Consider the following 14,500-nt stretch of genomic DNA (forward strand, 5'->3'; position numbering starts at 1 on the left):
CGCGACAAAGAAACTAGTTAATTACTACGAATCAATTAACCCTGGCCATTAGTAATAGCATTGGGAGGCGGGGGCACTCGCGACAAGAAGAGAGAAAAGAGTGAGCAAAAACAAAGAAACTTTATTATCGAAGGCCTGCTGCTGCGAGACTAGGGGAAGTATATTAGGAAAAAAAGAGGGGGCCGGGTACAAGAGCATCGTCTCATCGTTCACATCGTTGTTCGCCTCATACGGGGACATTTTGCCCGTGCAAAAAGAGGGGGTCTCTCTGAGGGCTTTCAGCTTCCGAAGAAGGGGTGGGGGCCGGACCAGACCGGGCCATTTTAGTCCTTACAAATTTCTCTTCATTCATCAGCCTCTTCATCATCAACTTCCTTCCTTGAATTTCTTAATAGTTCTCCTAATGACGATCCTTTTAAACGTCTAAAAATAAAGTTGGATTAACCTCTAACAAATACTTCCTTGCCTGCTCTGCTGTATATATCACTTTATCATTTGCACAATTTTGGGAATTTTCAATTGTCAAAGACGTTCCTCCTACTTTTGATGCAGATTACTCTAGTAGAGGGTTGGAGGGACTTCTTACCCCTAAAGAATCCCATGCTTCTCAACCTCCTGAACCCGGAACCTCCAATCTAATCCAGATCATAGTTCAGCCACCAGGCCGCTGAAAACGAACCTCCTCTATCCATTGTGGCGAAAAGAATTGGCGGTGGTGCGTCTAGCGCATTTTCAGAAGGGGTTCCAGAGCAGCGGTCGGCCCCCGGGCTCTCTCCGCGCGAAAGAAGAGGGGAAACGCATCGTCAGAGGCGTACACAGCCGGGCAACGACTACCGAACGACGTACTAACGAAAGAAAATCGATATGCATGATTCACGCACGCGAGAGAGGACGCCTCGAAGGGGGCCGGGGGACAGGGGTACGCAGGGGTGGGTATACACACGGTGAAAGGCTGTAGGAGAGGCAACGGAGGGGAAGGGAGAACGGAGAGCCACTCTTCTCCCTTCATGCTCCCTTTTGCCGCGAACCAAGGGGACGGAGAGAGCTGTATCAGGCTGTATGTGCGATCAACACACGTAATTCTATACAAGCACACGAGGAGGGGTATTCTTACAATGCTACCCCCTCGGTCACTCGATCAGTCGTGTCCAGAGTCCCATGCTCGTTGCAAACCTTCGTGGCTCTCCTCGTCGACGTTCTCGCGTGTCTTCCTCGTTTACCATGTTTATTTCCATTTGTCAATTTTACGCCCGTTGCTTCTCCTTTCGATCATTTCCAGGATCTATAGCAGTTCCACACGTCACGGGGGTTTTAGTGATGGTTTTCGTCGAATGCGTCGGCGTCGACACGTCCAAGCTACGTCCAGTGCGCGATCGCCGGTGATCCCGCGTTCGTCATTCGATTTTGAGGGCTGATATCGATATTCGGAGGACTGTATATACCTCCTCAGTGCATGTGCTGGTGTTTACAGTGGTGACTGGCTATGATAGAGGACCGATCAGTTGTCTTCCACTTTTCTTCTACGGCGTCTGAGAGTAAGATCATCCTGCAGGATATGATCAGCTTTAATGACAGGTAAAGGGATTTCAGAGTTGTTAAAATTTGTGGATCGTTATATGAACTGTGCTATGGAGACTTTCTGATTGTATCATTGATCCGTTTGGTCAATGATAACGAAAAAGTGACTTTTTGACAATTCCTTTGTATTTTTTTTTTTCATGAAAACTTCTTACCTTCTTTTTTATTGCAAACAAAATTTCCAAATTATAGAACTGTTTAAAAATGAATCTGTACTTAGCTAGAATTGCAATTACATACTTTTCGCAAATGAATCTCTCCTTCTTTCATTCAACTTTAATTTATATCACGAAAAGTGTTTAATTCTTTTTACATCAAGTATTCTGTCACATATTCCTATAGGAGGGTTTATTATAAACTGAGCATGCAACTGCACCGTTTTTTCGCGTTGAGGGTGGCTCGGGGATTTCGATGCGAGGCTAGCAACGTGAGGCATCGAGACGCATCTAAAATTCTATTATCGTCACGTTCCTGTAAAACCGTTGATCGTCAGCTCTATCCTATTAATTCCAATTATTTATCGATTAATTATTTTTAACCCTACCTGTTGCTATATCCATAGGAATCCTTTCATTCTTACTTTAAAAAAAAGTGGTCCTTTCCGGTTAAAGCTACCACTCCAAATTCTTTCCTTTTCTAGTACACAAAACGGTTTTCGCAACTGCAGCTTAAAATATTAGTTTAGAAAAGGCACGAAACTTCCAAGAATTTATCCATAAATTTCTTAAAAGTTAGATTCGTACGAAAACAGATAGCTCCGATAGGCCAGACAATTTGGGGATCTTGATCGTTTGGTTAATTCCAAAAAATCGGGCCGATCGTTCTGGAAGCTGCGCGCATCCGCCTCATGGCGTCGATTTTTCTCGCTTAATTCACGCCACCGATACCAGGTCGACGTGTAACGCAAGAGAATAAAACGAGAAAACGATGCCAGGCTGCGGTCAGCTGGGTCTGGTTCCGAAACAAGATACGCCTGGGACTTAAAATAAACAAACAGTAATATGCCACGAACCGAATAGAAAAGCTAGTCGATCTACTATCGATCTCTAAAAGAGCAAATAAAACTGTACGACGTGGCCACTTGTCGCAAAGGAAGTTAGATTACGGCTATATTATGTTAATAATCCTGAAGAATAGCGATTAGAAGACGGAATGGTATGAAAGAAATTTTTGGAACGCAATTCGATCGAGGGTGAGATAGGAACTTGGATCGATATCTCGGTTGGAACGCGATGGTAGAGCCACTATTTACGGGGGAGACCATCTGTATGGGGTGGCTGTTGGTCCACCGTCAAAGAATTCTCCTCGTGAACCCGATTCGCTCTTCTTTTCTAAAACAGAACGTATTCTTTCAGAAATGTATATATACAATGTCCTTTGTCATCTGTCCTAGCAAAAGCTTTGGATTTTTATAATCATAAACATTTCAAAACATGATCAATCTTTTAACGAAAATATATTCGCTTGTAATATATAATATTATATATTGAGAATATATATATATTATATATTAAGTCTAATTTCATGGAAGTAGTGAAATAGACGCAACAAAATTCTAGAATGTGTCCAATTCGATACTAATCTAGCGACCTCCCCTTCTGAATGATGTACGAGAGAAATTATAGCATCTAGCAAGGGTAGAATCACTAAGTCACCGCTAGGGGATGCATTTGTGTCCAATGGGAGGGTAGAAGTTCGTAGACAGTCGTAGAAACACCTGCGTGCACGGGGAAATAGCTTTGTCGAGCATCTGCCCGTGGTCTATTGGCCTATTTCCAGCTGCGTTTCACCCCTAGAGGCTGACTAATTCGAAATTGCCGAAAACCATGTTCCCTAATGTCGTTGGGTAACCATCTTGTCCTGGAAAATTCTTGGAAATAATTAAAAACCGCCCTGAGCATCTGTCGTGTTATGAGCCAATAGTAAAAACATATAATTACCTTTGTAAAGCCTAGTACGTTGTGTTACAATGTTTAAAACTCACAAATTCTTCAGTTGTTCATTCATTGAACTTCTTTTAACATTTTGAATATATCGAGAAGAACTTGCCCGATTAGAATTCCTAAGTGAAGAGATGAAGAAACTGTCTGGAGCCCGGAACATGCGACTTTCGCGACTAAGGCGTATCAGTATCGTTTAAAGGGACTGCAAACATGATACGCAGCCGGATTAACTTACTCTATATGTCCAAAGAGAAACGTAGACCACTGGTTTATCCTAGTTCCTCGCAGAGCGAAGGTCGTCGTACTTCGGGGAGCGCTCATGGCGGCGTTACTTTGAAAAAACGCTGGAAAACCAGATCGAGTTTCTGCAATTCCGTGTCACGAACATTATATGTTGTTAATAGAACGATTACAAAGCGTAATTTCTTAATGGGAAAGCCATCGATGCATCATAAAGTGAAAAAATTCGCACTTAGGTTTGAAAGAATCTTCAGCATGATCCCATTTCTGTATCGTGGCACACTAATTTCAATTTTGACATACTAATCTCCGATAGAATATATATGCTGAGAATTGAAGAACATCTCGGTAACGAAGATTTAGTTGAATAGACGTTATAATTCAGTGTAGTCGGTTGAAGAGAGTCATCTTCTTGGACGACAGGCAGTAAGGAGCTCGCTGACAGGAAGAGAGACGCGAGTACAGGCTGGAAACGGAGAAACAGGGACGGCAAAGCGTGCATAGGTGGTCGCAATTTGCACCTAGAAGCACAGAGAGCACCGATATCTAGTATCCCGTCGTATTATTACGCTCGAGGGCGTTCGTAAGGGGGAACCGAGGTCCAGGGATGGTCGGCCGGCTAGGTGTAGGCTTACTTTGGACTCTGGTGTGGGATTACCGTACTTATATTCAAGTCTAATATTAAGTTACCATTTTGCTTTACGGCAAGTGAACAGGCTGCCTGCATATAGGAAGCCATCCGAGCGCTCTTGGGACAGTCTGGGTTAGGTCTGGGCCCACCTACGACACGTAAAGCGTCGCTTCTTCCCGGCCCATCATCCTTCGTGGTTTCGTTCCGAAAAAAGTGTCACCAAACTTCGACTTTCATCACTTATTCTGTTTTCAACTAGGAAACTGTTACTCTCAAAGAGCAGGAATTTTTACTGAAGCTGAAAGAAATACGTTGTGAAGTGGAATTGTGGATCGATGGTATTTAATGATTTGGATAAAAGTGATTTTTACTTGGTTAAATTATTGTATGCATGGAGGCTAGGTGGCTGGAACTGGAGCAGGAACGCGTTTATATGAATCTTTCCCCTGGGAAGTGATCTTTTCTTTGCTACGAATTGGTCTTCCATTGTCAAAAGGGGGTACGAAGTTTTCATAAATTTTGATATCTGGAGAAAGTGCGCAACTCCGAGGATCTTCAGATAGTATTTTCCATGCTTCAATTTGAATCTTAATATTCAGCTCAATTTTATACCAAAGATAAATCTCTGGAGCTGCAATAAGAAGAATGGGCTGTAGCAATCGAGTTTTAAATGAAAGCACTGAAAATTGGCAGAGAAGAGGATCTGAAGACAATAAGAAGATAGAGGTACTGACTTCTGTGCGTGCTGGGGTTTATGATAAACCTCCTAGCACCATTTGAAATCAGTACTACTCTTCTTAGCAATCTTCACCATCGACCACTAGGGATCTACTGGAGAAGGAAGGATACGTGTTTTCGGCAGCAAGATTGGTATTAAAAATATCATCAGTCGACTTCTTATGTATCCTCTTTCGTTTTCTTTTTTCTCTTCTCTTTGATACAATGTGTGTATATATATATAATTATATATATAGTTACACGAGATGAACACGTGTTACAAGTTTGTGCAACAACCGGTTCAATTTATACGGTTTCGTGCTTATCCTCTACGTTCTTTATAAAGACTCTCGGTTTTCTATAATTACAACATACGCATTACTTATATATATATATATATATATATATATGTATTGCAAAATATATGTAACATACATACATATATACTAAATACATATATATGTACACGTAATACGTTTAGGCGAATAATTAATTACGTACAAGTCGCACCGTTCATTATACTTTCTCTTCCAACAGCTGCAGTAGTTTTAACTCCATACGATCCTACACCGAACGGAATTCGACGTTTTATTCTTTTTCGGTATTATCTTTTTAATTTTAGAGGAAAATACCGTTCCTCTTCGTGCCATTTATACTACTAATGGACATTACGAAAAACGTATATTTATAACGAAAGACTAAAGTATCAGAAATTCGGCACGATTACACATAGAATGTAATTAGAACTGTAGAAGGTTAATCTTCGTTAATTTTCTTAAAAATCTCCCTTCTTTTCTTCAGATTCTTACTGCAGCAAAAAGAAGTTAAAAGGAATGAACGGATCTAGCGAGTCTTCTAGTATTTAGCGAGGCAGTATGGAACATCGTATAATAAATAACTTGAGGCCTCTGAGGCCGCGATGATGGCATGATTAAAAGAATACGCGTCTATATATACAGTATCTCGAGTACAATTGTCCCAAGAAGTTAGAAAAATCGCGGTACGCCGTCGATTGCACCCAAGAGCATCTATGACATTTCAAGGACACTTAGGTACTCTTTCGTTCTGCTTCCCACGCGAACCAAACAATAATAATGGTAATAATAATAATATTATAATAATATTAATACAGAGTTCATTGGTTGCTCCCACTGTTTCTTCTACGGATATTAACAGCAATTTCACGTTAATTTATGGATTAATTAAACAGGTAATGGAACCACACTGGATGTCACAATGAAGAAAACAGAAGCAACAGCAATAACGCAACGATGATGAAGACTTTTGGTTAACTGTCCGGCAGTTAGGTCGAGTCCTTGCTTCTGCTGGTTGCCTGCAGCCTTGTCCAGGTTTCCCCAAGAGCCTTTGCAAAGTGATCATCCACTAAAAAAGTTTTTTTAAATTTGTATAAATTTCTTGTTTAACTCTTCCTGCCTTTTATAAAATAAAACAATGAATTCATTGGGAAAGAAATTGTTTTCTTTTTTTAATAACGTACCACTGAGGCCTGCTTCTTTGTCAGTAGTGGTGGCGTTAAAAACTGCAGCGTACTCTTCTAGGCCTAAAGATCGCTTGAAATGCTCCTCTATTGCAGGGTCACTCACACCACCCACAGTTCTGACCCCGGTTCTTTGGCCTCCTGCTGCCGCCGACGGCGTCAGTGATGGGGTGGGCGTCACTGCCGTGTCCTCGATAGTTGTTCCTGGTAAACAGTACATATTTACTATTTCATCTAAAATAAAATATGACATAGAACATACCCCAAAAATGTTTGATGTAGCGAAGAAACTTTTAATATCACAAATAATTAATACTAAAGGCTATTAAAAGCAATTCTACTAAGCTTATTAATGACAATAAATAAAATGAAATTAAAATGTTCAGTTTGGAATTCTGACCCCATTTTTATTTTCAAATCCAGTCAAACTAATTTTCAATCCATGCTAACTCGATTTTATTTAAAAAAATTCAAAACTTTAGCTGGTTTTTCTCTTTCAGAATTCTTCTCAGAGGAATTCCAGCTTGTAGCTAACGTGAATCGTATATTCCTCTATTCAAGGCAAGCATCTGCGCGACGTGCATCACGCCACATTGTCAAAGCACGCAGTCACCCCATGCGTCAGACAATAGCCTGTTCTTGGTTGCCCCCCGCGAGGCCAAGAACAACGGCAGCCAGCCACTCGCCTAACGAATTCGCGTAGAACACCAGGAACTCGCAAGCAGAAGCTTACCAGGTTGCGGTGTGGTAGGAACAATCACGCTGGGCCTGTTGTGATGATGATGATGATGGACCCTGGCTGCGGACATGTCCAGAGCTTCACTTTGGATAGGATCCCTCCTACGCTCCTTACGCCACGCGCTACTCGGTTTCCGGTGGAGATTCGTCGTCTTCGGCCTCTCTTCTGTACAATAGATAAAGATCTTCAGATAATTTGAACTCTGTGCTTTTAACATATTATTCAGATTGAGAATTCTATTTTTCTAAATGAAACTTTTTATAAATTTATAAATATTTAGGCTTGCTAGTTTGTGAAATAGTTGTCTTTTTATGTTGTAAATATTCTGGTTGGTTGTTCGAGGTTCTTTAAAAAGGGATTTACTTTTACTCTAAGAGGGAGGTTTTTAAATGGGCATAAAAGTACAGAGGGACTCTTGCAGATTAGAAACAACGGTAATTGTCAGGATGTTGGAGGAGTTTCTTTATATTTTACAGCAGTCTCTGTAAATAAATGCAATAACGAGGTTGTTTGATATTTTAAATAATCTTCATTTCCTCTTCCTATAGATAAGATTTATAGACATATAGTCTAAACTATAGCGATCCCTAAACTGCATGCAGCTACGCAACCAAACATCTATCCTCGACTTTTTCTTGCACGTACAACTATAAATCATGATTGATAGCTCGGAGAAGCAGCGAATGGTCCGGGTTTCAAGCCATCCTTGATTCACCCTGCAATTCCTACGCTAAGTCATTCTTGTAATTCTCGAAACGATCTTGCGATCATTAAAAAATGAAGAGATCGCGTAAATCTGTATTCGAGCCTGCGGCATCGCACTTAATTTATTTATAAAACATCACGGATCACCTATTTCCGTTTCCTGTGATATATAAAATCGGAAATCGATCTAGCAACCCCTCGAACGATCGAGAAACGCGCGGAGGAGCGCGAGGAGAATAAAAGAGAGAGGTGGAAGAGGAGAGCGCGAAGGGTGAGCAGAGAAACGAGACTGGTTCCCAGGATGGGGCAGGAAGTGCCTAATAGCCGTGAGAGGATCGTCAGGAAGACGGTCAAACTGGTTTAAAGGCAAAGGATGAGCCAGCGGCCAGGGAAAAGATGAATGGACCGAACGCGTGGATCGAAGCCGAGATCGTTCCGTTCAATTAACTATCTGGCTGCTGAGTTCTGCCATACTTTCGTCGAATTGAACAGAAGAGACCAGCTTACAAGTTTAATTTACAGAAGAGACCAGAGGCCACAGCTCTGAAATATTAATGGAAGCTAGTTAATTTCAAATAAAAAGTTGAATTCATTACAGATGCATATAGAGTACAATTTATCAGAGATAGATCACTTTCGAATTCATCTAATTACACTGTTCTTTCACTTCTTTTTTTACACTTGACGTTGAGTACCATTAGAGAGTACCACTTCTCTGAAGCCTCGGATCCTTTTAACAGCGTGTATTCACATACGTATAAAAGTTATTTAGCGAACCTAAATGAAAAGGTTCAGGGAAACGACATCCCATAAACGATCCAGAACGTTTCCTCACGTACCTCCGGGTTTGTATACCGTTTGAAAGTTCTCCGTAGTGAGCCATGGCTGCCAGAAACACCTTCTCCTCGGCGAGATCTCCATGCTTCGAAAAATCTTCAGGTGTCATGAACCCAACTTGCAACCACCATGAATACCAACAAGATTAATCATAAATCAATGATTCCTCCTCTCTTATTCTCTCATAGACGGTCCATAGTGCTTGAAAAGGCGCAGAATATCGTGAACCACCGACTGGTTCCCATCAAGTTATAAAAATTGCACAGATTTCAAGCCACTTTTTACAATCCTCTCCTTGTTTCTTCTTTTACGAAATCGGTTTCAGAGAATAGAATACGCGGAATATCCTTTCCATGGGAGGATCTTCTTCTCACCGAAGAAAGTGGCTTCCATGATGTCCTGGTAGCCTCGAGGAGAACTCGAAGAAAGCGGCGTGACGCGATCTATCGACGAATTCGACTGGTCGTCGGCCAGAAATCAGGACCATTGGCTCTTACAAGTATGACCCAGGCTGGAGGATCACCAGATTGTTGAAACTAACACGTTAAAGGATATGGAACGATTGGGGACATTGGATACGAGTTTTCTGGAAAGATAGACAGAGTCAGAGATACGTGGATTCGTGAATGCCCCTCTTAACACGACTGTCTTAAGATTCATTCATTCATCCGCCTCGTCCCGTCGTCTGCCCCCTCCACAGCTGGTGAAGCTTGCCTTTTACACATGCACACGGTCTGCACGCTTGAATCTAGCGATGGCTCCGTTTTATCAATCATTCTTGAACAAATTTCTTCTGATGTAGTATATATATATATAGATATATAGATATATAGATTAGTATCTTTTGAAACTTTCTAGAGCTTGTAGAATCCCGATATTAGTGTCGTTCTAATATCAGTCCTAAGGTAAGATTATCTTCAGAAACTTGGAAGAGGAGTTTTTGAAAACCCTATTAGAAAAGTAATTAATTTTTATATTAAATATAGCGTGGAAATTAATTCAGATGTTTTACCATATAGAAGAATGGAGGGTTTAACATTTCCTGATTTGAGTATTATTCAATGCTTGTTTTAGGATTAATTTGAAGGTGTGTGATTGAAAGCCATCGCTATTTGGCTGCAACGGTGTGAGTGTTAAGGGATACAGGCACCTCTGGCCAACTAACTCGCTTCTTTCCTCTTTCTTCTTCCTCTTTCCCCTTTTTTCCGTAGCAGGTAAGCGATCGATGCACATGTGCGTCCAGTACACGTGCACACTACGTCTAACGCCGTCACGTTGGCGAAAAAGTTTCGCCTGATAAGGACCTTCCGATTCCTTCCGTTAGTTCTGTAAAGTACTCGAATTCGAATACTGTCAGTTGTCTCGAAGGTACCTTCGATGCCCTTCTTTCATTCACTTTTGGACAATGATACATACGTATATGTACTTTCGACGCATTTTTTAAAATAATAATTACATGCTCTGTGAACATCAACATTGTTACCATAAAAAAATCTATAATTTCAATAATGGTATAGGCGACCTTGAATATTATTACAATATAATATATTCCGTTGTAATTGTATCTATCTATGCTTCAAGAATTAATATTCAAAGATGGAAAGACGTCGTGAATCTAATTATTTTCAAATATATTTCACGCATTCGAATCAGAGTCCAGAGGCTAAATAAAAAGATTAGTCAGAATAGGTCAACAACCTTGAAGCCTATCGATTTAGGCAAGCTATGGAACTCTGTATTATTGTTAGTCGTGTGATACCTAAGCAAGATCAAGGTGGCAAGTTATCCTCGAGGAATCGTGAGGCATTGAGGAGGAATGCTAGGCATTTTAATAGCAACGCAACCAGGTAATCGCGTATGGTTATCAGACGTCCGTACACCAGCGAATCGCGGTTTCGTAGGCGTGAATTCGTCGAATACTTCAATACATTTCGAACACGCTTGCTATATTTCTTCCTCGTGCTTCGAAAATCTGAATTTAATTGAAATATATGTATATCTAATTGATATTCCTGCTAGACGAGCATAATTCACATTTTATGGAATGTGCTGAATTAAAAAGAAACCTGCTAACTACACGTAGTGAAAATTAATATCTAAATATCGATCGAAACGGTGCTATCCATTTTCTAGTAAAAAAATAAAATTGAAATAATACTTGTTTAAAAAGAAAAAAATTATCTCTCTTTGTAGAATTCTCAAAAACCCAAAAACTATCAGAATCTCTATTCTCTACATTGGTACATTGCTTGAGCTTCTTTTTCAAAATATTCAAAAGTATTCAAATATTTCAAGTATTCAAAATAAAAGGATTCGGATCCGCAGTTCATTTACAAATTGACAAGTATGATAGTAAATCTATCTAAATTCTACAAAGGTAAGAGATCACCGAGAGATCAAGTTGCTCGAGTTTACCCTCTGGTATGATATTGAAATAATTGACCACGCCGATAAGTAGTAGAACCGACCGGGCAAACGTATTTTTGGTCATCGAGAAAGTCACAGAATGCGCCATCATCCGCAGGCAGATGCAACTACGTCTGGTATTCGGAACAGGTTCGAGGCACGGCATTCCATCACAACAAACCACACACAGGAGGAACCAGTCACACTCTCGAGAACCGGGGCTCGTTATGCTTCGCTGTCCGTTTCGATAGAGAGAGAGAGAGAAAGAGAAAGAGAGAGAGAGGAGCAACTCGATGATTTATGAAAATCATCGCCGCGAACGCGTCGTCATGCTCCCGATTGCCCTCGAAAGTGGAACCTTTTCTCTAATGCGTCACACTTTGCAGCTACACCTTTTTCTGACCATACACATTCTTCACTGTGTCATTTAAATCAATTCTCCTTGATTTACACCCTCAATTTAAAAAGAAGCCATGGAAGATAGATATTCCTAAATAATATGAATTTGTGGACCTTATAAAATTTGATACGAACAATCCTTTTTAATATTGTAAAAGTACGAAATTAATTTCTAGATTTATAACTAAGAAATTAGATATTAGTTTCTCTTCAAAGCTTCTCTTGCATATTGAGGAAAATATTACCGGGTTTCTTAACTGGAAGAGGAACGAGGAGGATACACACGATGATTTATGTTTTATCAAATACCAATGAATCAGTTTTCGATAAGAAACCTAGTTCCACTCCTATATTCCCTCCATAGCTTCAGCACTCGAAACAACTAAAATCTCAACACGATTCAAAAGTGATATAATAAAATCCATCGTGTCTTCGTTCATTAAAATACCAGAATGAACCTCGTAACATAATAGAATGATTCAACTATTCCAATGCGGGAAGACTATTGTTTACGGTCGATTACACACTAGACTATTGCGAAAATGACACACTTTAGCCAGCAAACGTTTCGTGATACTGTGAGAAGCGGCTTTAAGAATACAGAATAATCGGACTGACTCCTTTCAACAAGAAGATTAATCGAAACGTGTTCCGAGAGTAGAATGAAATTGTTTTGATGTTTGTTTAATGTTTGTTAATGTTTGTGTCTGGTTTGTTTAATTGTTTGAAATGAAACGTCACAGGAGACTCGTTCGAGGCTCTTGCCAAGGAGTCCGTCGGAGGAGTCGCGAACGCGACGAATCTAAAATAAACGCCGCACAATGTTATCTAATTCGACGCGAAATTGGCATTTCGCAGGAATGCGGGCTCGTACTGGCCTCCTCTCTTCTTACATAGATCCTCAACAACCCTACCGAACAAATTCCATCAATTCGTTCGACGGACCGTGATTTATCTCGCCGCGGTTAGTCATGGAAACGAGACCTTTTAATCGCCTTCGTGGACTCAGAAATTTCCTGGAGGAAGCGTGAATGCTTCTGGGTAAAAACTTTGGAGCATAACATGGTAAACTGGATATCTGAAAATGATCTGGTTTTAGGTTTCATGGAAATTGGGTTGATGGGTTAATTATGTTTTCTTCACTTTCTTCCATTACCCTAAGATTATAATGTGCAAAAGTTGGAAACTTTTTGTACGTACTAGTATGTAAAATTAACGCGAATTTTACGTGTACAGAGTACCGCAGAAAGCATAATCAACAACATCACGTAATCTAAATTCCACGGTCGTAGCCAACACATTCCATTGCCCATAATTTTAGTTTTACTTCCAGTTTTCATTTTGTAACGTAACGTAAGTTTACGCTTTACTACGAAAACAATTCGACACTCGTTAAGATATTATATTTTGCCCTGTAATATCCTGTACCTTGAAACAGTACAATTAGAATAGCCTTAGCTCTCAATCATAATGCAATCATACTTTGAAATAACAACTGGTGACGGTGACAACTGATTGTTGTACCAGTGATCTATATCGAGCTAAATAACAATTTGTTATGGAATATCCAGTTCAGTTTCCGATCCACTATAAGCTTGATCAATCAACAATCACGAACAATCACCAGCAATCCGTTGAAAGCTTAAGTCACGAGGCAAACTGACCTTGCACCATGGTAGCCGCCCTGGAGAGGACGTCCAAGGCGCTCTCGACGGCGGACATCTCTTCTCGCGTACTTCTTCTTCGACAACTTGAACAAAGGTATCCTTGATCCACCAATTTCACCCTTTTTAGTTTTTATTTCTAAAAGAACTTCACTCGTCCGCGGGATTGAACTTCAGATAGGAAGCGTTTCTCGAGGTAGAGATGCAGCAGGTGTTCGTCACACGGGTTGAAATTCCCGCGATAGAACGCTGACGACCACGGCACCGTCACGAGGATCTCTGCTCTCTGGGGACAGAAGTCGAAGTTAACTGTTTGGGGGCCTTCCTCGCGGCCGAAGCCAGTACAAATAAAGTAAAACGGGGATTAAAAAACGTGACATTGTCTGTGGAATGCGGACCCCTCACCAGAGGTCTGCCGCCCGCGTCCTCCGCCTCTTCGCGTGCAGCCCACCCGACGCCGCTTCGCGAGTCCCCACGCGTATCCACTCGATCCCAGATCCCACTCCACCCACCGTTAACATACCGACTAGTAATGGCTTCGAATTACTCTTCAATTATTAGATTAGAACAAAAGTTCTTACCATTTTTATATACATATATAGACTTACATGTATATATTTGATTTGAGATGTGTTCAATAACGTACATTATAGTGGATAAGTATTTGGAGACTTGCAAATTATTGCAAATATATAAAATAGTTCAAATAAAGCTTTCTGATCTAATTTTCTGATCTTTTATCTCAGGGAACTACATACAATTAGTAGACATTGGTGACATTAATAGTTGGTACTACCTAGTGTAAATAGAAAAGCAATAATCGAAGCTTGATGAAATATATCTGTTCAATATTGATATCTTAGAATGATCGGAATATATGTTTTCAACCATATTCCAAAAGTTTCTATGGACTTTATGAGGTATAAGCTATTTATTAGGGACAAATATAGAAGTTGATCAATGCCGGTATATCACTTGTTTCAGTTTCAATTTAGCAGAACATTTGATCACAATTAAGGCAAGAAGTAAAGAATTAACAATAGAGAGACTTTCTTCTATTATAATGTTGAAAGTATAATAAAAAATACCAATGTTTTGATTGAATTGCAACAAGTGTGCAAATATTTATACAAGGTAATATAT

General features: G+C 40.2%; 1 protein-coding gene across 2 annotated transcripts; it reads right to left on the bottom strand.

Annotated features, from left to right (window-relative positions):
• Positions 1 to 101: 101 nt before the first annotated feature.
• On the bottom strand, positions 102 to 14,471 carry LOC100651389 (transcription cofactor vestigial-like protein 4). 2 transcript variants are annotated; one of them, XM_048413410.1, is made up of 10 exons: positions 13,763 to 14,471; positions 13,358 to 13,643; positions 8,891 to 9,399; positions 7,341 to 7,511; positions 6,608 to 6,811; positions 4,452 to 6,492; positions 3,519 to 4,282; positions 2,123 to 3,438; positions 587 to 2,049; positions 102 to 423 (listed from the first exon to the last, which is right to left on the bottom strand). In XM_048413410.1, the coding sequence occupies exons 3-6, from the start codon at positions 8,970 to 8,972 to the stop codon at positions 6,413 to 6,415; spliced, it is 537 nt and encodes a 178-aa protein (XP_048269367.1). In that variant the 5' UTR covers positions 8,973 to 9,399; positions 13,358 to 13,643; positions 13,763 to 14,471; the 3' UTR covers positions 102 to 423; positions 587 to 2,049; positions 2,123 to 3,438; positions 3,519 to 4,282; positions 4,452 to 6,412. The 2 variants fall into 2 exon arrangements, with proteins under 2 accessions (XP_048269367.1, XP_048269366.1); XM_048413409.1 differs by lacking the exon at positions 13,763 to 14,471 and having other exon boundaries at positions 13,358 to 13,756.
• Positions 14,472 to 14,500: the final 29 nt, after the last annotated feature.

This window comes from Bombus terrestris, chromosome 16, assembly GCF_910591885.1.
Source record: "Bombus terrestris chromosome 16, iyBomTerr1.2, whole genome shotgun sequence".
Classification (NCBI taxonomy): domain Eukaryota; kingdom Metazoa; phylum Arthropoda; class Insecta; order Hymenoptera; family Apidae; genus Bombus; species Bombus terrestris.

What these genes read in the sequence shown, in the direction of transcription:
- LOC100651389 (XM_048413410.1), bottom strand. Translation starts at nt 8,972, where the DNA reads ATGGAGATCTCGCCGAGGAGAAGGTGTTTCTGGCAGCCATGGCTCACT. An exon ending in AACGGTATACAAACCCGGAG is followed by an intron (nt 7,512 to 8,890) that starts GTACGTGAGGAA and finishes TCTATTGTACAG; the next exon opens with AAGAGAGGCCGAAGACGACG. An exon ending in CAAAGAAGCAGGCCTCAGTG is followed by an intron (nt 6,493 to 6,607) that starts GTACGTTATTAA and finishes AAACTTTTTTAG; the next exon opens with TGGATGATCACTTTGCAAAG.